The following is a 24,176-nucleotide window of genomic DNA, read 5'->3' as shown; positions in this document are numbered from 1 at the left end:
TTATTCAGGGATTAGTGATTTAAAAAAAAATGGCTTTAGATGGATTCCATGCCTGTAGTTTTTGCTATTAATGGAGCTTCAGGCTGTCAGAAACAGCTGACAAGTATTACAACAGTGAAGTTCACTGATGTACTAACATATTGTATTATTAAATGCTGAGACTCTAACAGTAGTCACAATTTAATATGTAGAAAAACTAGTAACCAAGATAACTACAGAAATGCTGAATGGATATATTGAGGCACATATGAATATGGGTAATCAATCTGTGAATACTTTCAGACTGATGCAAAATGGGAGGACCAAGATGATGCAACAAATCTGTCAGTGATGGGAGAAACAATTGCTGGAGTCCACATGCTTCAAAAGTGGACTCAAAAGGCAAAACCTGGTGGGAAATGTTGTCGTTTGCAATTCCTGTGTGGACATGCAAGTTCCAAACAGTGCTCGATGCAGGGCTCCTCATGAAGTATAGCAGCAGAGTACAAACTTACAGCAATTCTCCCCTAAAAGGTAGGGAATTTTTCTGATGAACCCTTGTCAGGTTGGACTGGTACCTGTGTTTTATTGGGGAGGAATGGCTGCCAACACACTGTAAGCAAATGATGCTTTTAGAATTGAGATGGTGCTTTTTGTGTTGAACACTGTTGAGAATTATAAGTGCAAGAGCCATGAGGTGTTGTAGATCTATAAAACTCTGGTTAGACCACACTTAGGGTATTGTGTTCAGTTCTGGTCACCTCATTATAGGAAGGATGTGGAAATTTTAGAGAGGGTGCAGAGGAGATTTACCAGGATGCTGCCTGGATTAGAGAACATGTCTGATGAGGAAAGGTTGAGTGAGCTAGGGCTTTTCTCTTTGGAGTGATGCAGGATGAGAGGTGACTTGACAGAGGGGTATAAGGTTATGAGAGGCATAGATAGAGTGGACAGCCAGCACCTTTTCTACAGGGCGGCAATGGCCAATACTAGAGAACATTAGTTTAAGGTGAGTGGAGGAAAGTTTAGGGGAGATGTCAGAGGTAGGTGTGTTTTCTTCACACAGAGTGGTGAGTGCCTGGAACGCACTGCTGGGGGTGGCGGTAGAGGCTGATACAATTGGGACATTTAAGAGACCCTTAGATAGACACATGGATGTAAGAAAAATGGAGGATTATGGGCTGTGTAGGAGGGAAGGGTTAGATCAATCATAGAATAGGTTTATATAGGTTGGCACAACATCGTGGGCCAAAGGGCCTGTACTGTGCTGTACTGTTCTATGAAATAACTTAAAGATTAAATGTTTTTTTAAGAGCCCTGCAGATAGAGAGCAGAATGGCTTCAGAGAGCAAATCAACATTGGTAAAAAGCAAGACTATATTTAACATGTAGGTCAGCACCAAGTTCAGGTCCAATGAATTGATAAACTTTGGGGTGGAGTGGGGGGGTCAGACACAATGAGGAAGGGTGATGGGGAAGGAGTGAGAAGTAGACTTAAGTCAATAGTTTACAAGACGGATCAAACAGATATTTGTTCAAACCATGTGGCACAAATTATCAGCTAATGCAGTACCCTAATTTCTTTCAGATCTAAATTTGCACAATATTAAGTATGCCAGATAACGGCAACCAAGGACAGGAAAGGATTATCAAAATCACTGGCTTTGACTAAACTGTAGCTGGCAGTTGCACACAAAACTGCCAGGTTTCAGCACTGCATGAGTTAGCGCATTCCAGATTTACATGCCTAAACTGACTTTCTGTTCCACAGCTGGATTTAGAATCGAGTCCAGTGACAGACCTCAGTCATTCTGACGTACTTCTTTACAGCAACAGATCCTGCTGTCTCATTTGAACAGGGTACCTATCTGTATTGAAATACGGATACGAGATGGTAAGTGGTTTGCTTTTTTTTAAATTAAAAATGTTGTAAGGGAATGAGAAGTGTTTATAATTTATATCCATTATGTTTTTTTTTAAAATGATTTATTGTAATTAGTTAAATTTATTTCAACCTTTTATACATCATTGACTGTCAGAGTTGGGAAAGCACCTGACAGTATGAATTACCAAAAGGCCATCAAGGTGGTCTGGTGGTGGGCCCTTAGGGCCAACTGCCCAAAGCCTAGCTACTGTTTATGTACCCCTGTGCTTCTCGGGATGGCCAAGGCAATGAGACGGGAAGATAAATTCAATACCACAGCACCATGAAAGGTTAGAGCGATCTTGGGAATTGTGCAGGGAGCAAGTGTGAGCTGGGCCTATAGTATCCAAATTCTTTCAAAAATTAAATTTCAGGAAAAAAAATTGCACGGCAAGGACCTGAATTAAAAATAAGAAAAAAAAATGATAAACCTTTCATTTTTGTTGGGATGAATTTGAATAACGTAACTGCATTTGGCAATAGTTTAATCACTACAAAATACATCACATAAATACAAGCATTCATACAAGTCATTAGAACCATGTAATCCGAAGCTTCAACTGGTACTTTAAACAGCCACAATTAAAGTAAACAATGTAACAACTAACTTTAAAGTTTAAATTATTTTGCCACTTGCTTAATGGATAATGTGATGCAAAACTATTTGAATCTTTCACAGCAGGATCCCACAATAAATAACCTTAAAGCAGATCTGAGAGGTAATTTAAAAGCCTCCTTTATAATTCCATCTCATCCATTATTCGTTTTATAAACTGTAATCTAAAATCAAGATACTGAACCCTAATCTTACCTCAACAATAGCATAACCTTTGATGGACCGTGACACAAGTGGATTGTTGTCCAGTGATGTGACTGTGTACATTGATCCAACGTCTGAGATGGAAGCAGAGTCTGCACTGTCCATGGGTTCTCCGAGACTACCGAGACTGCCCAAGCTACCTGTACTGCACAGAGATAAGTCCAGGCTCTCCTGACTGGATACTGTGTGAGGATCAATCATACCCTGTGGAGCAGCCACGTCGTGACTTGCTTGAAACTGATCTACCGAAAGATCACTTGCTGTCCGAGAAACACATTGTGAGCTGCAAATTGAAGTCTGACTGGTAGAGGCAGAGGCACTCATACTCATAGCTGGTGTCACACTGCTGCCACTGCTTACATCCATACTATCCATGCTGTTGACTGTTGTTGACTTGTCCATTTCCAACTTGCTATCAGTTTTCACCTTCAATCTCTTAGGGTCGTCATCTTGCAGTGGTATGTAAATCTCATCTTTGAATATGCCACCATGTGCACTGCATGCCCTGCGAATGGCACTTCGGACAATGCATTCCTCAAGATGTGTTGGTATGCCTGAGATCACCAGCAACCTGCTGTGGGAGGTGGAGCCTACCAAAGCTTGACAGGCATCTGCAATTGCATCATTTGTCATCCCTAGACCCTGCGGGTCCTTTTTGGTCAGATGACGGAGGATCATGAGTAACGTCAAGGCCCTGTGGAACCAAAGCATGTCCTCGGGTTTACTTCCACTAATATTCAGGATTGAAGTGTCACTTTCACTGCCTCGTGAGGTGAGCCGTTTCCCTGTTGCTGATGTCTTCTCGCGTTTCATTTTGACTTTTTTCCGCTTGGAGAGCAAGCTTGGGCTCTGTGGTGTCTGTCCTGGTGAAGAGGAGGAGGAAGAAGAGGAATCGCTGAGGCTTGGTGCACTGGTGGAGGTCATCACATTCACTGCAGTGCTCACATTGATGGGCAGTGTTACTTCTGCAACCGCAAGACAAATCTCCATCAAAGCATGGAAATAGGTGGAAAAACGACCCTGGTCTGTCACACCAATCCCAATTCCAGAACTGCTCCCAGTCACCCAATTTTGTGTTTCTTCATCATACAGTTTGCGGAGCTCAGTTTGAATTGCCATCAGAACAGCCAGGCATGGATTTAATTGGATGGCAATAGATGATGACAGGCCAGACGGATTCTTCTTTTGTTCCAGCTGGTGAATTTTACGCAGCAGTTCAGCCAGAAGGTGGAATATCATCTCCTTTATGCTGGGGGCAAGGTCTGTTGTCCACAAGAGGTTGGCTATGAATTGGGAAAGTCATCAAATGTAGAGAAAAAAAGCATTAAAGTACATTCGCGTTAATCTGCTTTAGGGAGATCTACATAGTTATACATTGCCCTCTACAAGCAAGGAAAGATCACACAATTCAGCTTGTGTTAGTGTTTCTAAACACCATCCATCATCTCTAGCCAGCTGAAATATGTGTGGGTAGATACTGGATAAGATCATCAGGCTCAACTAAAAGCTAACTTACAGTTTTTGTGCATCATACGACATTGACAAGTTACCATTTCTCAAAAATGAATGAAAAGTTACCATTTTTTGGTGAACTGACATCAGATGTAAAAATTTGCTTCAGTGTCAGATTCTGGAAATTGTTAATATATTTAAAAAATAAATCACATTAAAAATAAAAGACATAAAATACACTCCACTAATCCATTTATGGCAATTTGTCTTACCAAACAGCTCAACAACCTGCAGGAGAACAGATCCAGGAATAGCATCAAGTTCATCTTCAGATTTCCCATCTCTTTCAACCAGCTTCCACGTCAGCAATTGTTCAGCAAATGCCATTGCCAGAGGAAATTCCAGAGGCAACGAGTTTAACACCAGCACCGCACCAGGTGGCGGAGAGACACCTGGGAAGAGGAAATTCAAAATCAAATTATATAATTTGCCGATTGAAACCACAAAAAGTAAGTTCAAAAAGACACATGGAAAAACTGGAGAACAGATCTACATATCAGGAAGCAAAGAAAACTGAGCAAATTTTAGTAATCTGCTGCCAAAGTCAATTGAGAAAAGTCCACACCAAATCCAAGTCCTCTAAGTTTTGATTCCTAGACTAAGATGAGCCAATCTCAGATGACCCCTTGTACTTGAACAAGGATCTGGGGAAAAATTGCTCCCTGTGGTCTGTGGACTTCCTTTAAAGTTGACAACGATCACTCAGACAAGAAGTAGGGAGTACCACCAATTTTAGAGGAACATTTCATGCGACTTAACACAGAACAAACAAATTAGGAACTGGGAGTAGAGCAGTCAGCCCCTTAGTGTGTTCTACCACTCAAGATCATTGCTCAACTCCACATTCCCATCTACCAGTGGTAACTTATCATCCCCTTGCTTATGGAGAATCCAAATCTTCCTAAAATATATTCTTAAGAACTCAGCTTCCACCCCCTTTGAGGAACAGAGCTCCACAGACTCATGAGCATGTGAGAAAAAAATTTCTTCATCCGTTTTAAATGGGAAACCCCTTATCTTTAAACCGTAACCCCTAGTTCTAGGCCAAAACATCTTCTCCACATCCACCCTGCCGAGACCACTTGGGATTTTCCGATGTTCCAATTTAGTGCTCTCTCAGTCTTCTGAACTCTAGCAGATACAAGCCTAGCCCATCCAAAATTTCACCCATTTCAATTATTAGTCAAGTTAGTCTTCCCTGAACTGCTCTCAATGTACAATTATCCTTCTTTAAATAAGGCAATGAACAGACCATGTAGTACTCTAGATGTGGTCTCATCGACGTCCTTCCAATTTAACTGGAGCATAATCTCACTACTTTTATATTCAATTCCCCTCACAATAACTAATATTCTTTTGGCTTTCCCAATTAGCTGCTGTACCTGCAAACTAGCCTTTTTTTGAATCATGCACTAGAACACCTAGATCCTGCTGCATTTGCAAGCTCTGCAAACTCGCACTATTTCGATATTACAATTTTTTTTTGCCAAAACAATTTCACATCTTCCCACATTATTCTTTTTTGCAGATTTTTGCTTACTCACTTAACCTATCTATATCGTTTTGTAGGCTCCGTGTCATCTCTGCGACTTACTTTCCTACCTATTTCTGTCGTTAGCGTTACTTAAGCAACCATACCTTTGTTGCCTTCATCTAAGTCTCTTATAAAATGTTGAGGCCCCAGCACCTCTCCCTTTAGCACAACATTGCTCCTTTGAGAGTGAATGATATTTAAAACAATACAAGTCATTCTAACATTATAGTAATTTATATCTATTGAAAGGCTTGCAGAGTTGTTCAAAAGTACCTAGTTTAACATGCAGCTTGTCAGTAGGGATGACAACAGAGGGATACTGGTTTGTGGTGGGGGGTGGAGTGAGACCAGTGTTCGTGGGCGATGCATCCTTTGGATAACACACCGTTTCTGTCAGGCTAAGTTGTCCATTTTTCCGCACTTTGTGACCCAATCCATATACCAGCACCCTTACCCAAGGAGCCTTATACAAAGAGGAACTAAAAAAAAATAAGAAAAGTGATTAAGTTGGTTTCCAACAGTAGTATTACTTAACTTTACTAAGTTTAACAAGTAGACCCCATTCTTACAATTGGTCTCCACAGTCAGCCAAATTTCAGTCAAGATTTTAAAATGTCTGCTCACGAAACCCACTTAATTTCAGTAGAAAATATTTTGTAGTTGCTGGGTCAAATACCAATAAATTTTCCAATCCAAATGAAGATAATTTGTTTCCTGCAGCCAAGCTCAGATTTAATCACCCAATAAAAATCAACAGGCTGTTACAGTTTTGGGTTATTCACTGGTTTGCCTTGAGGTGACATCCCTCATCAGTTTTACTTTAATACAAGTCAAATCTCACAGAAACTACTGGCAGCAAGTGGCAAATGAACAACATTATTTGCCTGGCAGCAGAGAAATGGTGGAGCATCAACCAAAACGATGGTGAGATTAAACAATAATTACAAAATATTTAAATTTTTGCCAGATATCGCCAGATCTGGCAAAAAATATTTGCCAGATGGTGGCAAAATTAATGACTACATAGTTCCAATGTGATGCCAATATGTTCTTCATTTTCTGGAGTTGGAGTCCAACCCTGATTTAGATAACAACTCTGGACAAGGCCATAAAATCTTTTGATATCATCTCCTTCCTCCCCGCCCCACTAGAGACTAGCCAAAATATTTCACATGCTTGAACTGCGTAATTTCACCCCTTGATAAAGGAATTGAGGGGTGCACTGTAAAATTTTAAATATTTAAGCTTCCCCTACATAACTATTCCATGCATTAGAATAAAACCATGCTTACTCTTTCCGAAACCCTGCTGGACTTTCCTTGCATGACACCATTACAAAGGCTGCTCCTGGAAAATGCACATCCATGCTCACTTTTGACTCAGTTACTGGAAATTCTTCAGATGGAAACTGTTCTGGTGAATGCTGCAGTGCAACAGAATAAATGCCAGTTTGATCATTTATCAACCATCTGTGCTCTCACCAAAATTTCATAAAATGGAGCTTTAAATGTCTTTAAACCACAACATAAAGTGACTACATTCACACCAGAACGTTGAACTAATTTAATCACAAATAGAAAATTAAGTAGTACAGAATATGATTCATACTTTGTGGATTTTTATTCATTTCAAATCTATGAAAAAGTACTTACCATAAACATAAACTGAGAAAGTGAACTCCACATTGCCATAGATGAAATGAAAAATGAAATGGGCTGTCGTCATCCTTGTTCACTGAAGCTCAGCAGAACTTCAAGAAACAGCCCCCCCACCTTTTGAACAGCTTTCCGCATAAGATCAAATTCAGCAATTTCAGATCATGACCATTACTCCCTTTCATTGGGAGGGGTAGGGCTCAAATGTGATTAATGATTCTGCTGTTACATCATCTTCCATTCGTTTCCCTACTATCACATGTATCTGTTTTGACCCATCCCTTATATCATTTAATGTCTTCACTGTCAGAGAATTCCCTCTTTGTTCTTTCCTACCCTCACTTTTTTCTCTCAAAGTATCTGTTACATCTCTTAATGCCTGATATTTTCCAATCTTTCTGTTTAAGCTCCTAGTGTCCAGTATCTGCAGCATTTTGTAGGGATGAATCAGTTGTCAGTTCTCTCAAAAAATTTCTTAAACTTAAGATTTTGTTGTACTGTGTAGCTTCAGAATGAGGTATTGATTATGTCTGCTTGTCTGTTGCTAGAAATTATTTTTATCAGTCAGCATATAAACAGGATATCATGACTTGTTTCAGGTTTGGTGCAAAATGGAATGAATAATAGAAGATTTTATTTCTGCAATAAATATCTAGCAATAAATATAGACTGTGGACTTGGTTGTGATTGGGGCATGCAGTTTGGCTCTGCTATAGTACAGTGAACCCAAACAGTATTGAAGTCTTAGAAGTATCACATCTTCATTACATAAATGTATAGTTATGGATTTTTTCAGCAAAGGTAGTGGACATTAAAATGGTAATGTGCATTATTTTTAAACTGATTGCAGTTTTAAAACAAAGAAGTTCCATAACTAGGTTGACTAAACATGTAAGAGCTTGCCAGAATTTGAGGCTTACAAACTGGTTTATGAACTCTATTGTCTGCAACAGGTGAAAAAAACTCTGCAAGCTATTTCCATTATCTAAGAAAGGAACAAATGAGGGAATAAAAGAAGTCAAGACCCCACAAGTTGTCCAAAAGCTTAACTATGGCCGGTCACACCCCACAAAGACTATAGAAGAGATTGCTTGTCTTCCAAAAATTAGTTATGCACACAGGATAAAAGATAAATTTCTAATTTACTTCAGAGAATATAGCAGTTACAAAATAGGATTTTATTAAAAGTCTGAAGAGTTACAAAAGGAATTAACTTCCCTACAGGTACTATTCCAGGACTATATAAACACTTAGCCAGCAACCTCAAAGTATTGCCAGTCACACTGGTTAACCGTTAACTTTCTTTTTCCAAAAGCAAATGAGTTGGCCATGACTCACTGTTCAGCAAACTGGATTGACACATTTCCTCCAAGAAGCCAAGTATAGCTAAAATTTCAATTCAGAGATCCATTTCAATTCTTCATTCTTCAAAACAAATATATTGGGATTTCATGCATTTGTACTTCCCTTCTTGAAGTGTACCTCAGCCAAGCAAGTAATCAGGGAATTTACTGTGATGTTGCTTCTGTTAAGATTAGGTGTGTCAAAGATCATTTTAAATACAATAATTAAGATTTTTTAATTTCATTTTCCAATCCATAATGATTGGATGGGGATCTAGGAATATCCAGTAATAAAGCTTTCTGGCTGAGAGTCATTCTTATTCTCAGCTCATTGAAATTTGCCACCAAGTAAACTCTGTATTTATAGCTGCTACCTCTGTCTCAGCAAAATTCTCAAGTCTGTTTCTTCAGGCTAACAGCAGGCAGAAATCAAGATCTGAAGCTGGGGACAGTCTCAAAATATGTCAGCCTGATTTCTTTACAGGTTTAAATGATCAACTATGTATTTTCAAAATTCTATCCTGAGAACCTACAAGAGATAATGTTGCATAAAACTCTTCAACTTTGAAGAAGTTTCATTATCGTTGAGCTGCAATAATTCTTTGTACCATTATTTTATTCCTCATTATTTCTCAATATTTCAAAACAACTGCAATCCTTCCTCCATTTTTGTTTCTTACATTATTTCCAGTGTTTGTTTTTCCTTTCAATTGTGAAAGTGTTTTGCACAAAAGCTTTTGGTTCCAACTAAACTTCTCCATACATAAAAAGTAAAAAAAAAAGCAGCAATTTATAGGAACATCTTAAAATCACATGGCGAGTGAGAGGATAAAAGTATACAAATAAAAAATGTGATTTCTATCTGACCAACATGTTCTACAAAAGCTGTACCTGCAGGAAAGAGCAGATCTGTTTTGTTAAATCCAGCAAACTCTCTTCACCCTGGTGTAAGGCTCGCGTTATAGCAACAGTAAGCCATTCCCTGATGGAACTGGAATTGCCCTGGTAGAAGAGATCAGTGGGAGAGCAGTTCTGACCCTGGTTACAATGCTGGAGGGACTGAGCCAGAAGAATTGAATCAGAGCTGATTGTCCCATCTGCAGAAGTAAAGGATATACATTAGATTCCTGAAATCATTTCACTGAACTCTCCTTTGAGAACAAGACCAGTCCTGTTTACTCCTCATGACAGACATACCAATCAATCATAACAGACCAACAGCTAGCTTGATGAACAACTAGGTACATTTGGTTCTTGGCCCTGGTGATAATAGCCAGCGTTAGTCCATCAGATTTTCTTGGTGCTATATTCCAGGGACAGATAGGATTTGTGAACAAGGGGTGTAAGTCCATGTGTTATTACAAGTAAATGTGTAGTGAAACAACTCCAATGCATTGCTGGGACATCAGTGCTTTCCAAACATGAACTGTTGCCCCACTAAATACCATATACAAAATAAGATGTTCTGCAAATATTTGTAATTGGTAGGATATGAAATTGGGTAGAACCTTTCTTTACAAGTTGCATTAATTTTTTTTGAGTAAACTAAACATCAGCTTAAAACAAAAACATAACTTCCAAGAGATTCAAATAATGCTTAAGAACGCAGAAACTTTTGAGTCTATACTATGCCCACTTATAAATTTGTCCACAAGTTAGACACTTTCCTTACCTTACTTCAGATTTTTCCTCATTTTGTAAAGATAGAACTCATACTGAGATACAATTACATGGTCCCTGTTATCCTCACTCAAACAAAAACCTAATGTCACCTTACGCATCTAGTGTTAGCTACATACATAACTACAATGTACAATCAAGTTCTACCTTGCTCTTACCAAGCGTTCCCAAACATGGTCACTGAAGATCCAATAATACTTTAAATATTGTCTTGGCCAACACTGGCTAACTCACCATTGCATTGAATCTGGAACTTTAGTCTCTATAATTCTGTCAAATCTCCACAGTGCACCTCCTTATTAAGCTACCACAGAGTTTATTAAATAGAAAACTATTGAAAATACAATTAATACACAAATTATTAAATAGAAAATATGAAAAACTATTTTTCAAGATCAAGAAATTCAAGGTTGTTTGCTTCCTAATTTGCTGTAATTGGAAAACTGATTCTGCACATCTGGATGCAATTATTTCAGAACCACATGATAACATTTTATTTTTCAACTTTACATCAATTTGTTAACACCAACCTGATAGTGGTGGGGCCAGAAGTTGATTGGACAAAAGCTGAAGATGCTCCAGTGTTATGTCTCGTACTGCAGGAATGTGGAATAGCCGAGTGAAAGTATGTGGAGACTTGGGAGCAAATATGTTGAGCAAAGCCATACGACAGTACAGTCTAGCCAAAGAAGCTTCACAGCGTAGCAACTCTCTAAACAATAGTGCAAGAAGAAAATTGGAAAAAGGAAAATTAGGAACCAAGCATGAATGTGGTCTGATAATAGCCTAATTATTAAATAAATTGCACTGCTTCTTCCACAATTACCAACTAGTTGGGAGAGGAAGAAGTTGGCACTGCACAGTCCTTTTTATACTAGTCACACCACTTAGAGATAGAAACATGGAAATATATCTGGTACTTTTTCAGCATTCCTTTCTCAACCTTCATTTTGCTCAATGGATTAATTGAACCAAGAGTGAAGAGCTGTATTAGTATACTGGGACAGATGGGTGGTGTGGTGGGGATTGGAGGGGAAGGGATGGTGTATGGAAAAGAGAAGAAGAAATAAGACAAAGTCAAAAACAGCCTTAAGCTTATGCTTTAAAATTCATACTGGACAACTCATCGAGGATGAGGGCATGTGTATTGTTATTTTAGAAGCAATATTCTTTTAAAACAACTGCTTAAAGTGAACAAAAGAATCTAAACATTTAAAATTTTGTCATGCCAACTTACAGTAGCTACATTTCAAGTACCAGAGTATATTCATGTTTACTTGGACAACTTCAACAAGTTATCAACCCAGCACAGTTTCCATTCTCACACTTTGGAACCTTACAGCGAGCAAGAAAGATACCAATAAGCAAACAATCAAGGAGGTCAACTTCACGTAATCATCAGATTATTACCGATGCTGATGTTTACTGCAAGGTTAACGGTGAATAAGGAGGAATGATGCTCATGTTCTGTTGTGACTCGTAAAGATAATTCTTACTACAAATTTTAACTGTATTGACCCAATCCAAAGTTGAGTGGCTTTGGCACTTAACACTTGATCCAAGCTGAGCAGAGGAGTGCAATCAACCTTAACTTTGTGTGCATTGGTTGAGCTGTCAGAGTAACAAAGATTATTAACTTAGCAGCATTTAGTTAAGGAGGAGGAATAAAAATAAAATGTGGTGGGATCTCCTCTCCTGATAATCATTTGGGGATCTCTAATGGAAATCTGCATGCATTGAAAATAGATCCTTAGTCATAAAAGCTGCTGACATACCCTGTCAAGGACCACATTAATGAGCAGAGGGAAAGAACTAGAAGTTTCTCAGAGTCCTTACAGTAAGTTCAGAAAAAGATGAGAAGTGTGAAAATAGTTTAAAATCAAAAAGCAATCTGCTACAACACCACTGAAGTTTTTCACTTTAGAGAACCAAATACCTGGACTACTTCCTTTGCAACAAACCTTGTTTCTTTACAACAGCTCAACATCAAAAAAAAGCTCTCTCACTATTTTGATCTACAAATCCATTTAAAAAGAGGAAGGGGAGACAGACAACAAGGGTTCCTTATTGCTTACTCTAAAATTGAACAGGCGCCTGTAAATGGCCAAGTTCATGGCAAAATGACTTCATTACATGTAAATAATGAAATGTCATCACCGTGAATCGTTAACCATTTTTTTTTCTCCAGAGATACTGCCCATTTTCAGCTTTGCTCTTATTATATGTAGTACTTAATGCTGCAATTAAAAAGTTCTATGTACTTTTTTCAAACTAAAAGTTCTGGATTAAGTAAAAGCAGAATATATTGTTTTTCCAGCAACGATGCTACAGCTGTAATTACAGGATGGGGTGGGGGTGAGTGGGCATCAGCTAGGGGAAGTTATGTTATGAACCTTAAGCCAATGTTAATGATAGCAACAGAATCGTAGCGCTGTTGTTTGATTAAAAGCAACTCCAAACCTTAACAAGTTGCTACTTAATGGGTTTTAAAATTGATCAATATTTATCGTGGAATTAAACACTGACAAAATATCAAATTTATGCTGGAGTACCAAACATCAATCCAACCTGGAAATATTCACCTTTAATGGAATCATCAACTTAGTTTAACTAGAGGTTTAGAAGGTAACTAGTGGGCAAAGGTGCTCAAGGTGTGAAATAACCTCTGATCACAGCTGGGAGACACTGGTTTCAATTCTTTAGATTCTGCTACAGATTTCAAAGATTGACACTTTAATTGGAACAGCTTGCCTGTGAATTTGGATGTTTGTGTTATCCAGAGTAACCAGTCCATAAGCGGCTGTGCGTCTATATCCTGTGGGAGGGCGCTCCAGCATGTCAATTGGATACCAATAACGAACGAGCACACCTTCACTTCGCAAATATGTCTCCACCTGAACCAATTCATTCGCCTAAATTGAGAAAAATGGAGAATACATTTTGCAGTGGTAAGAAAACTAGTCGTATTTCTTTTTATGTAAAAGGGAATGAAAGCAACTGGTTTGCTTTTGAACAACAAAGTTCCAAGATATTCCTAATTGTGGAGCAAAGGCTGCAAGATACATTGTATAATGAATGTGATCTGGTTTTCCATTTTCTTCACTAATTTAAGTTGACCATTTTGAAGCAATGTTGTAAAATAAATAGGCTGGGCTAGATAATGTATTAAAGTATCCTCATCACTGCTTCAGTGAAATTGGTAGCACGAACAACAAAACCTTTTTGGGCTGCTCTTAGCTGGTCCATATTAATATTGCTCAAAGTCTTTAACTTTCTGAAAAATGGAAAAAAAGGGATGATTCCAAATTCTGTTGTGAAGAATGAGTTTTAAGTGCTTACTTTCCACTACTAGGTAATACTGGTGTTGTTCCTAAACATGTTGGTAGCAGGAACAGTTAACCACAACATTAAGATCTCATTTATTTCAGTTTGCTCACTTTCATTTCTGCCATGCCTGTTAATTCAGGTAAAGAAGAAACACATTACAGGCATAGCAAAGGGAATGTGTGTGTGTGTGTGTGTGTGTGTGTGTGTGTGTGTGTGTGTGTGTGTGTGTGTGTGTGTGTGTGTGTGTGTGTGTGTGTGTGTGTGTGTGAGAGAGAGAGAGACACACACACCATGTATAGGAATTTCTGACCCCTGCACAACTAAGACACCTCTATTTCATTTCCTTCCTTTCCTGAGCAGCCCACCATCTTCACATAGGAAATTGTGGTGCTAAGTCATGTTTTTCACCAGTTGTCACAAAAATATCTGCTGCAGAACAGGACCCCCAGCTAGAACTTCCACCTCAAGATGCAACACCTTGTCTGCATGCTGTTGCATTTAATAGACTAGGAAACCTATTCAAAAGTTCAAGGGATCAAATTTAAACTGATTTTTTTGTTTTTAAACCTACCGTATCAACATCAAGAACAACTCCATTCAAACCAAAAGTTTTCATCATTCCTCGGATAGCAAACTTTGGTAAAGCAGTGCCACCAGTGCTGCTGTTGAGATTATTACTGTCCGGATACCGGATCACCACCGTCAGGCCTGTAGTGGGACAGAACATACCACTGTTTTAATGACACCAGTACAAATCCACTCGCCCACCTAAAAACTTCAGAGTTACATAAAATACAATGGTGTCTGGAACTAAATTATCCAACACAAGATAAAGGATTAAAAGCAAATAGAAATAGTATTATTCTGGGCTGTTTGGTGATCAGAATCCCTATGATGGACCTAACATTTCTGGCTGAGAACAGCAATTTCTTTCTTTCTTTTTCAATCTTTTTATTAGTTTTCAAATTAATAAAGATTGATATTATAGCATCAATATTTATACATGTAATACAAAGAGATCAGGATAACAATCATAGCATAGATAGTCATAAAGAACAACAAAATATAAAAAAATCTGTAGATCCAACGATGTCTTAGTAAATGAATATAATATAAAAGAAAGGAAAGAAAAAGACTTATTATATAAATTTAAAAAACCCCAAATCAGTAAGAAAAATTGTAAACAATATAAACTAAACAAAAAAATTTCAAAACAACAAAAAAAGAAAACAAAAACTGGGCTGAAATTCCTCAGTAGAAACAGAGCAATATTATGTCGTCAACTCCGTTCCTCTAAGTTAGAAAGTTATTGAAAGGGGATCTACATCATATGAAAATATTGAATAAATGGACTCCAAATATCTTCAAATTTAGGCGAAGGATCAACAGTACCACTCCTAATTTTTTCCAAGTTTAAACATGATATAGTTTGAGAGAACCATTGAAAAGTAGTAGGGGGCATTGGATCTTTCCATTTAAGCAAAATGGATCATTTGGCTATTAATGTAACAAAAGCAATCATACGGTTAGCAGAAGCAGATAAATGGCCAGACTCTATCCTTGGTAATCCAAAAATTGCAGTAATAGGGTGAGGTTGTAAATCGATCTTCAATACGTTTGAAATAATATTAAAAATGTCTTTCCAATATTTTTCCAAAAGAGGACAGGACCAAAACATGTGTGTCAAAGAAGCCACATTCGATTTACATCTGTCACATATAGGATTTATATGGTTATAAAAACGAGCTAACTTATCTTTGGACATATGGGTCCTGTGGACTACCTTAAACTATATCAACGAGTGTCTGGCACACATTGAAGATGTATTAGCTAAATGAAGAATTTTCTTCCAAGTCTCTATAGATACAGATGTCTGGAGTTCGCTTTCCCATTCATTCTTAATTTTGTCCAATGATACTAGATGTATTTTCATAATTAAATTATAAATTATTGCTATCAAGCCCTTCTGATAAGGATTAAGACTTAACATTTTTTCCCGTAGTTTCAATTTTGCAAGGTGTCGGAAAAGAGGGTATAGTAGTTTTTAAAAAAATTTCTAATCTGCAAATATCGAAAAAAGTGTGATCTAGGCAAATTACATTTATTAGACAATTGTTCAAAAGATGAAAAACAGTTATCAATGAATAGATCACGAAAACATACTATTCCCTTCCTTTTCCATATGGAAAAAGCTGAGTCAGCTCTGGATGGATGAAAGAAATAATTAGATTGAATGGGACTTGACAAGTTAAATTTATTCAATCCAAAAAATTTATGAAATCGAAACAATATTCGTATTGTATGTTTAACAATTGGGTTAGTCGTATGTTTACTTAATTTGGTAAGTGCAAAAGGGAGTGAAGCTCCTAAAATAGAAACTAATGAAAATTCAAGAACTAATTGGTGCTCAAGGTGTACCCAATTGGGGCATTGAATTACATCTAAATCTTGTATCCAAAAAATTAAATATCTGATATTAATTGCCCAATAATATAATCTAAAGTTAGGCAAGGCCAAACCACCATCCTTTTTGAAAAGCAATTTACCTTAACCCCTATATACCTTTAACTGCACCAAGACAGCCATTGTTGCTTCTGACAGTACTATCACGCGGTACCTACCAATAAGCTGCTCTGTGATGTTCAATTTGGTAGTATTTGACTGAATGTAGCATCAAGTACTTCTGGTAAACTTAAGATAATGGGTATCAAGGAGATAACATTCTAATATTCAGAGTCATATCTCACACAAAAGAAGGTGATCATGGTTATTGAGTGTCAGCAACCCAACTGCAGGAGTTCCTCAGGTTAGTGCCAACCATTTTCAGTAGCTTCATCAATGACCTTCCTTGTATTGTCAGAAGTGGTTATGTTAGCTGATAATTGCATAACATTCAACTGCTCAGCAAGTGAAACAATCCAAGCCTGCATGGAGGAAGACCCAAACAATATTCAGACATGGGATAACAAATGGCAAGTAATGTTTGTGCCACAAAAGTGCTGGGCTACAGCGATCTCAAAAAAAGAGAGTTCAACTACCTGCCCTTGACATTCAACATTACCACCATTGCTTAGTTCCCCGCTATCAATATCCTGAGGGATGCCACTGATGAGAAAATCAGTTGGATCAGCCACATGAATATTGTAGCTGCAAAGAGGCTGGTGAGTGACTCTTCTCACGACAGCCCTGAGGCTACCCATCAAATCCAAGGTACAGTCAGGAGTATGATGTATCCACCTGTCTGGATGAGTTGAGCTCTGAAAACACTCCAGAAGTTCAGTGCCATCCAGGACAAAGCAGGCTACTTGATTGGTACCCTGTCTAGCATCTCAAACATTCACTATTTCCACCACTGGCGCACACTGTGCACCATCTACAAAATGCATTGCAGTACTAAGGAGGACAGGGCAGCAGGCACTGGGAAACACCATCACCCGTATATTTCCCCCAGTTGCCAACTATCCTGACTTGAAAGTTAAATGATCATTTTTTCATTGTTGCTGGGTCCAAATCATGGAACTTCCTTCTCTACACATTGGGGATATATTTTCAGTAGAAGGACTGCAGCTGCTCAAGATGGCAGCTCACCATGAGGGCAATTACTGATGGTTAACGAAAGCTGGCTTTGCCACTGACATTCAGATCGCAAAATATGATCGAGTGAATAAATAACTAAATGACAGAAGTAATTCAGCTTGATGAAACGGGTTTCCGGGTGTTTCTTGAAAACAACATTATAAAAGGCAAAAAAGCCAAAAGAGACTGAGAACAGAACCTACTTTAGGAGTAAATTCTTTACTAGCATTAATTACAATTATAACAAACAAAAATCTATTTGAATAGAACTACCTTTGCGAACTTTATTCATCGTGAACTTATTGGCTTCATCTTTAATATCCTCAATGGTTGGGAGGTAGAGATCTCTGGGAATGCCACCATTTTCTTCATACAGGAACTCCACAGTCTGGCGAGCAATATCCACCATACCTATTTAAAACCAGTTATTGATTTCAAGATTATAAATTTAATAGTTGTACTTGAACAATTAAGACATTAAAATTACACACATACAGGAGTATCAAAGGCAAGTGTAGCTTAGCTAATTTGGTTTGTTGGGGGAATAGGAAAATTTAAAAATATATCTTGCCTTGTAGGAAAAGCCTTGGCCTTAAACCTTCCCCTTCACAGGGGAAGATTTACCAAAATACTATACTGATAAAAACCACTAGGTCGATACAATTTCATATTTATGTATGAATCTATCACACTGTCCAAGCTGTGGATTCTATTCTATTACCAAATTATGAAGTCTATGACATCACAGACTGAAAGAATATCATAATTTGGCATCCAAGACAGAAACAATCTCAGATAGATTTTTCTAGAAAGTGGATACTACTTATATAAAAAAAGGCACAATCTTCAAGGCTACTGAGAAGAAGGCTAAAGGAGCATCCAAATAATTCTCAACTCCAGTGACATGGTTCTGATGAAATTTTGTTGATCTAGAATGTCAACTGTTTCTTTTCTCACATGCAATCTGACTTGCCCTGCATGGTATTTCAAACATCTTCTGTTTTTAAATCAGGTAGCTCCCTAATGCCTCCACTAAAAAGTTTCTTTCAGTGCTTCCATTTGAGATGAACTCGAGCAATGAACCTTATTTTATGAGGAACAGAATCCAAAGTGGAAGGGACCAATCCAGTAATGATCTGGTTTATCTCTGATTTTCCATTATGGAGGAAGTGTGTGCATTAGCCATGAGCTTGCTTGGACTTTACTGGGTTTACTAAGGTTTTAGCAGCAATTGTTAGAATAAACTGATTTTGCAATTATATTGATTGCTTCTCAGAAATATCTTCCCTAAACCCCTCTCTCTTTCATCTTCTTCAAGAAGCCCCTTTAAAACTGTCATCAAATATCACCCTATGTGACTGAGTAATAAATTTAATTGATGATTCTGTGATGCATTTTGAGACCTTTTACTATATTAAAAACATTATATAAATCCAAGTTTTTGTTGTGATCTTCAAATTTTAACAAATATAATTGAGAGATTTCTTCTGTTTATTGCTGCAGCCAAACAGGCAGACTGTCTATTTGCTACTGCTCAAGTTATCTTAAAGTTAATGATGAACACACTGTGCTGCCACTATTATTAAACTTCATCCTTTTCTTTGCCAATAATCTACCCAGCACTACATGCCTCACGTGACTCCTGATCTTCCTGAAAATATTGTCTGATAATTGAACCCCTCAATTTTAAAATCAAATATTTTCTTTCAATTCCCCTCAATTTTGATAGGTTAATCTCTAACTTGATATAAACTGAATGAAGTAGATAATACGAAGCAAAACCCAGAGGTCATAGAAAAACTAAAAGGACTGTACATAAAGTTGTATTATATTCAAAATTTCAAGGGATTCTCCTCAACTATGCAAGATGTATACTGGATCATCTGATACGTATTTGTGGTATAGTGTGAAAAGTTGCCACTAAAAACCAAAATAATTAGTTTCAAGCAAAGTTCTTTGGCTATTTCTGAGTTGTTACAATGCTAATCAAATTCAAATAATACTTTCAGCGTTTTCTTCACAGCAATACTCAGTTGCCCATCTCTCTCACACTGAGCTGGAAATCCATGTACTGGTAGCTGTGATCAGGCATTATGTATGCAACTGCTCAGCAATACAAACTGTAATTCACATTCCTTTTATAATCAACAACTGTCAAAAGGAAAAACTTACATACTACTGCAGGAAAGGCACCTATACAAATGACAGTTCTCAATGTTGCCTCTGACAAACAGTGGAAAATGAAAGAAACAGTGGAAAAACTGTTTATGCTTTCAGACATCTGCCTTCAAAACTGGAGTGTAACCAAAGTTCACTTCTTCTCTAAGTATCGATCAAAGTTATTGTCATGCTAGACTGGAGCCTACCAAGCTGCAGTGCACCCTTTATCTGATCCAATCCAGATTTTCTTTCTGCTTCATTCCGGAATCGTCTGCGGATCGTAGGAAAGACTTTGGTTTCCCAGGCTTTGACAAGAAGTGCATAATGATCCTCCTGTGGAAGGACAATGCAAGGAATTGGAAACCGTTAGTTTGCCAAACAGCATTCGCCAATGAAACAATAATACAAAAACTTCAGTAGGTCCTGCTTTAACACTGCCAGGTGGCTTAATATTAGTTCGGCACAACATCGTGGGCTGAAGGGCCTGTCCTATTCTGTGTTTTATGTTCTTAAGACAATTGTGCTTACTTCTCAAAATCATTTACTAAAGAAAGCATGCAAATAGCAATAAGCATGAATTGAACACATCGCCGACTAACAGTCCAGTGGCGAACTGCTAGGAATGTCCTCCTTGTTGGTCAGCTCATCTGTTTCCATGCCTCTTGAGGTGTGAAACTGAGTGCCAAGCTGGAGGACAGATGCCAGTTCGTCTCACTTCTTGCGCTGCTGCTAGGCTCACCATTGCTTTGGTGCAAGAAGTTTAACTCCTTTCATTTGAATGGGATCACTGACAATTAAAAAGGCAAGTACGTTTATTTTTCTTTATTTCATGCTTTAAATTAATATTTGGTAGCTTAGGTATCAAGAAATAAGTTTATTTATTTTAGTTTTTTTAAAAATTATTTTTATCTATTTGACCCACTTTTCAATTTTTCTATCAGAGAAAAGCCTTTGGCACTGGCAGCTATCAGGATGCTCCAGAAACAGGGTCTGTGGGTCTACTGCACGAGGCCTCATGGCCACTTGCAGCCTGCTCTGCCTCGCAGAACGACTGCAGAATCTTAACCTCCAGGTTGATCGATCCCCTGAAGCCACAGAAGTGCAGGGGTGAGCACGGATGGCAGGCCAGATCAAGCACAATCTGGCCAAAACTATATGAAAGTACACAAGGCAGATTTTACACCTTGTGAATGGATGACCCAATGATTCATGAATGAAAAGCAATGATCTCCACCATCTAAGATAATTAGATCACATGCAAAATGTCAAGGGTGCATTTCATAGCCTTTTATGATTGTTACGTATATTGTAAACTCTAATAAGTGGCAGAGTGTTTAATGAGCCTTAATATGCTAAAAGTAAATGGAAAAGCTTGGTACAGAAATTTCAACATAGAGTAAAACTCTGGTAATCCGCTATCTGACAATATGAAAATCCTGAGGGTTTGGCACCTGGCTCACCAAGTAATGTTTGCCACACTCCCTTCTGATTCACTGGGGTTCTGGTTCACTCTCTTCTGACCCACCAGGGCCCTGGTTCCCACACTCTTTAAACTGACCAGGGGCCCCTTTCCTGTGCTCCCTCTAAACTTACCAGGTTCACTGGGAAATTTATTATAATACTTTGTAAAATCTAAAAAAAAAAGTGAATTAAAAACATATTGGGAATAACATTCAGTAGTCTGGAAAATCTGCTAGTTCCGCACCACCAAAGTCCTGAGCCAGATTATTGGAGTTTTACTGTATTATTATCCTTGCAGAAAATAGGTAAGTGACATTTATAGAGTACCACCCCACTTCAGGCTGCAAATAATGCCACTGGAAACCTACCAGTTGTGAGACTTAGGGAATTAAATCTAAAGAATCAGTTAGTTTAGGAGTGCACCAAAAGAAAATTAAATTTTAAAATGGTTCTAACTTCAGCAATTTAAATACAAGAATAAGAAATAATGTGATTTAATGCAGGAGGCAACAAATTCCAATGGGACAAGTGCAAGTCCTCAGAAGATGCATAAGAATTTGGTAATCTTTATTGTAGCTGTACATTGAGTTGGGACATTGATATTGTGAGATCCTTACTTACAAAGAAAACAAACAGCTAATTTTCTTTATCATCTTGAATTTGACCATGGCTTACCCTTGGAACGTCATCATCTTCATCATCGTCACTTTCATCATCAGCCACTGCTGGCAAATGAGAGTATGGACCAGATATCAAAAAATTTTCATAGCTCAATTCCACTTTGTAATGGCAGGAGGCGTCACTGTCATATTCTGTCACAGAATAAGAAAAAAAAGGCTTCATTAGATACACTTCCTCTTTATCCTAACAAGTGATGGTCTTAGGAAATTTCAGAATTTTCAATCTTCGATGCCACCTAACATTACCCTGTCAATCATCCCTTTCATTTATTTTTATTACTGAAGAAAAAGCACAAGGTAAACTAATGGAATTAAAGACCAACTAGTTGCCTAGCTTTGAAGGCCAAAATCATTGGGTCTTCATATAACCTGGCTGCAGAGGAAATGGATGCACTTGCATACCAAGATTCCTTGGACAGGTTCCTAGAAAATTAGAAAATTGCAAATGTGACACCACTATTCAAGGAGGAAGGGAACCATAGGCCAGTTAATCTCATTGGGAAAATGCAGGAATTCATTTTTGAGGAGATAGTGGCAGGACATTGTTTGATTGTCTTATGATATTCCCAATGTCAACATGGCTTTATGAATGGAAATTGTGTTTGACAAACATGAGGTTCTTGGAGGATACAATTAATAGGATGGATAAAGGGAAAACAGTAAATGGAGTTCCAGAAAGCAATGTCACAAAAGGATACTGCATAAGAGTGCATGGGGTTGGGGATAATGGTAGGGGTAGAGGAGTGCCTAGCTAACAGAAAGCAGATTTGGATAATTGAGTTATTTACAGAACAATCAGGAACTTGTGGGATCAGTGATGGGCTTTAACTATTTAGAATATACATTAGTGACTTGGATGAAGAGATCAAGTTTACTGTAACCAAAGTTGCTGATGATACAAAGATGGGTTAGCAAGTTGTAAGGAGGACACAAAGAGCCTGCAAAGAGATACAAAAGGGTTAAGTGAGTGGGAAAATAGTTGACAGATGGAGTGCAACGTGGGAAAACACGAGCCTTCCAAACTGTACAAGGAGGAATGAAAAAGAAAAATATTATTTAAATGGAGTGAGACTACAAACTGTTGTACAAAGGAATCTGGGGATCCTAATACATAAAACACAAAGGATTACCAATGAAGATACAGCAAATAATTAAAAAGACTAATGAAATATTGTCCTTTATTGCAAAGGTGTATGTAATATAAAAATAGAAAAGGTTCGATGCAATTTTTTCAGGGTGCTGGTAAGATCACATCTGGCATACTGTGTAAAGATTTGATCTCCATATTTAAGGATATACTTACATTGGAACCAATGCAGAGAAGGTTAAACAGATTGATTCCTGGGATGAGACGTCTGACATAGGAAAAGAGGTTGAACAGGTTGGGTGTATACTCTTTGGAGTTTAGAAGAATGAGAGGTGATCTTACTGAAACATAAACAATTCTGAGGGAAGTTGTCCGAGTGGATGCTGAGAGGATACTTCCCCCAGTGGGAGTATCTAGAATTAGGGGGCATAGTTACAGAATAATAGGGCATCCACTTAAGATGGAATGAGAAGGGATTTCTTCTCTCAGAGTGCTGTGACTCTTTGGAATTCTCTATCTGAAAGAGCTGTGAAGGAGGCATTGAATATATTCAAAGAGGAAACCAACAGATGTTTGAAATATGAAGGAGTCAAGGAATATAGGGAAAGAGTACAAGAAAGTGGTGTTAAAAGTTAAGATTGCACAAGCCACAATCTTTGCAAGCCACAGGGCTCGATTGGGTGTTTCCTGTTTGTCCTAACCTAAAAATGCATTGGTCTCCAAGCTCTTCCTGAAAGCATAGCTCATCACACCTTTACTTGATTTTATTCCTTCCAAGGACCTCAAAGCTAAGTCTTATCACTATTGGTCTTCCATTCCTACACTTATGACAAAGGAGATCACTCAGCCCATTTGGTCTATGCCAGCAATTCCATTAGTTCCATTCCCCCCTCTCCTAATTTCTGTACTCCTTCAATTTCATTCTCTCTCTCTCTCTCTCTCATATGCAAATCAGCTAAAATTTTGATTTTACCATTTTGATTTACAGTAGCCAATTCACCTACCAGCACATTTTAGGAACGTAAGAAGAAACATGGAAACTCCATGCAGACAGCACCCAAGGTCAGGATTCAATCCAGGCCCTTAAAGCCGTAAGGCAATGGCACTACAGGTGTACCACCATGTTATCCTTTTAAAAAACCAGTTGCAAACATTAACTCCCTAAGGAAAACTTTCATTCTGAATGCCATTTGCATCGTGGAATGGATTTGGCGAAAAAAAAGTGTCAGTTTTGATGTAGTGATAATCTTTAAATTAGAAACATAGAAAGTAGGAGCAGGAGCAGGTCACTTGGGTCTTTAGGCACATTCTGTTGTTCAACGTGATCACAGGCTTACAACAAACCATGAGGCTCACCACATCAGCCTGAGTCAATACAAGGTCATAGTCTAGGTAAAAGAATTGAGCCACAGAATTCAAGCATAAATAATGCTGTGCT

The 24,176-nt window shown here is 38.0% G+C and overlaps 1 protein-coding gene across 5 annotated transcripts in view; it reads right to left on the bottom strand.

Moving 5' to 3' along the window:
- The window catches only part of LOC127579642 (probable E3 ubiquitin-protein ligase HECTD4), a 219,125-nt gene that overhangs the window by 27,053 nt on the left and 167,896 nt on the right, over window positions 1-24,176 (bottom strand). For all 5 annotated transcript variants that reach the window (XM_052032551.1, XM_052032555.1, XM_052032553.1 and 2 more), the window contains exons 51-61: window positions 21,647-21,783; window positions 19,717-19,843; window positions 17,624-17,761; window positions 14,346-14,482; window positions 13,199-13,359; window positions 10,978-11,159; window positions 9,659-9,864; window positions 7,062-7,192; window positions 6,043-6,248; window positions 4,448-4,627; window positions 2,715-4,006 (exon numbers count right to left, since the gene is read on the bottom strand). In XM_052032551.1, the coding sequence (XP_051888511.1) occupies window positions 2,715-4,006; window positions 4,448-4,627; window positions 6,043-6,248; window positions 7,062-7,192; window positions 9,659-9,864; window positions 10,978-11,159; window positions 13,199-13,359; window positions 14,346-14,482; window positions 17,624-17,761; window positions 19,717-19,843; window positions 21,647-21,783 (2,897 nt within the window). The remainder of the gene's footprint in view (window positions 1-2,714; window positions 4,007-4,447; window positions 4,628-6,042; window positions 6,249-7,061; window positions 7,193-9,658; window positions 9,865-10,977; window positions 11,160-13,198; window positions 13,360-14,345; window positions 14,483-17,623; window positions 17,762-19,716; window positions 19,844-21,646; window positions 21,784-24,176) is intronic.

Source organism: Pristis pectinata, chromosome 17 (assembly GCF_009764475.1).
Source record: "Pristis pectinata isolate sPriPec2 chromosome 17, sPriPec2.1.pri, whole genome shotgun sequence".
Taxonomy (NCBI): Eukaryota; Metazoa; Chordata; class Chondrichthyes; order Rhinopristiformes; family Pristidae; genus Pristis; species Pristis pectinata.
This window is presented reverse-complemented; position numbering and strand designations above follow the sequence as displayed.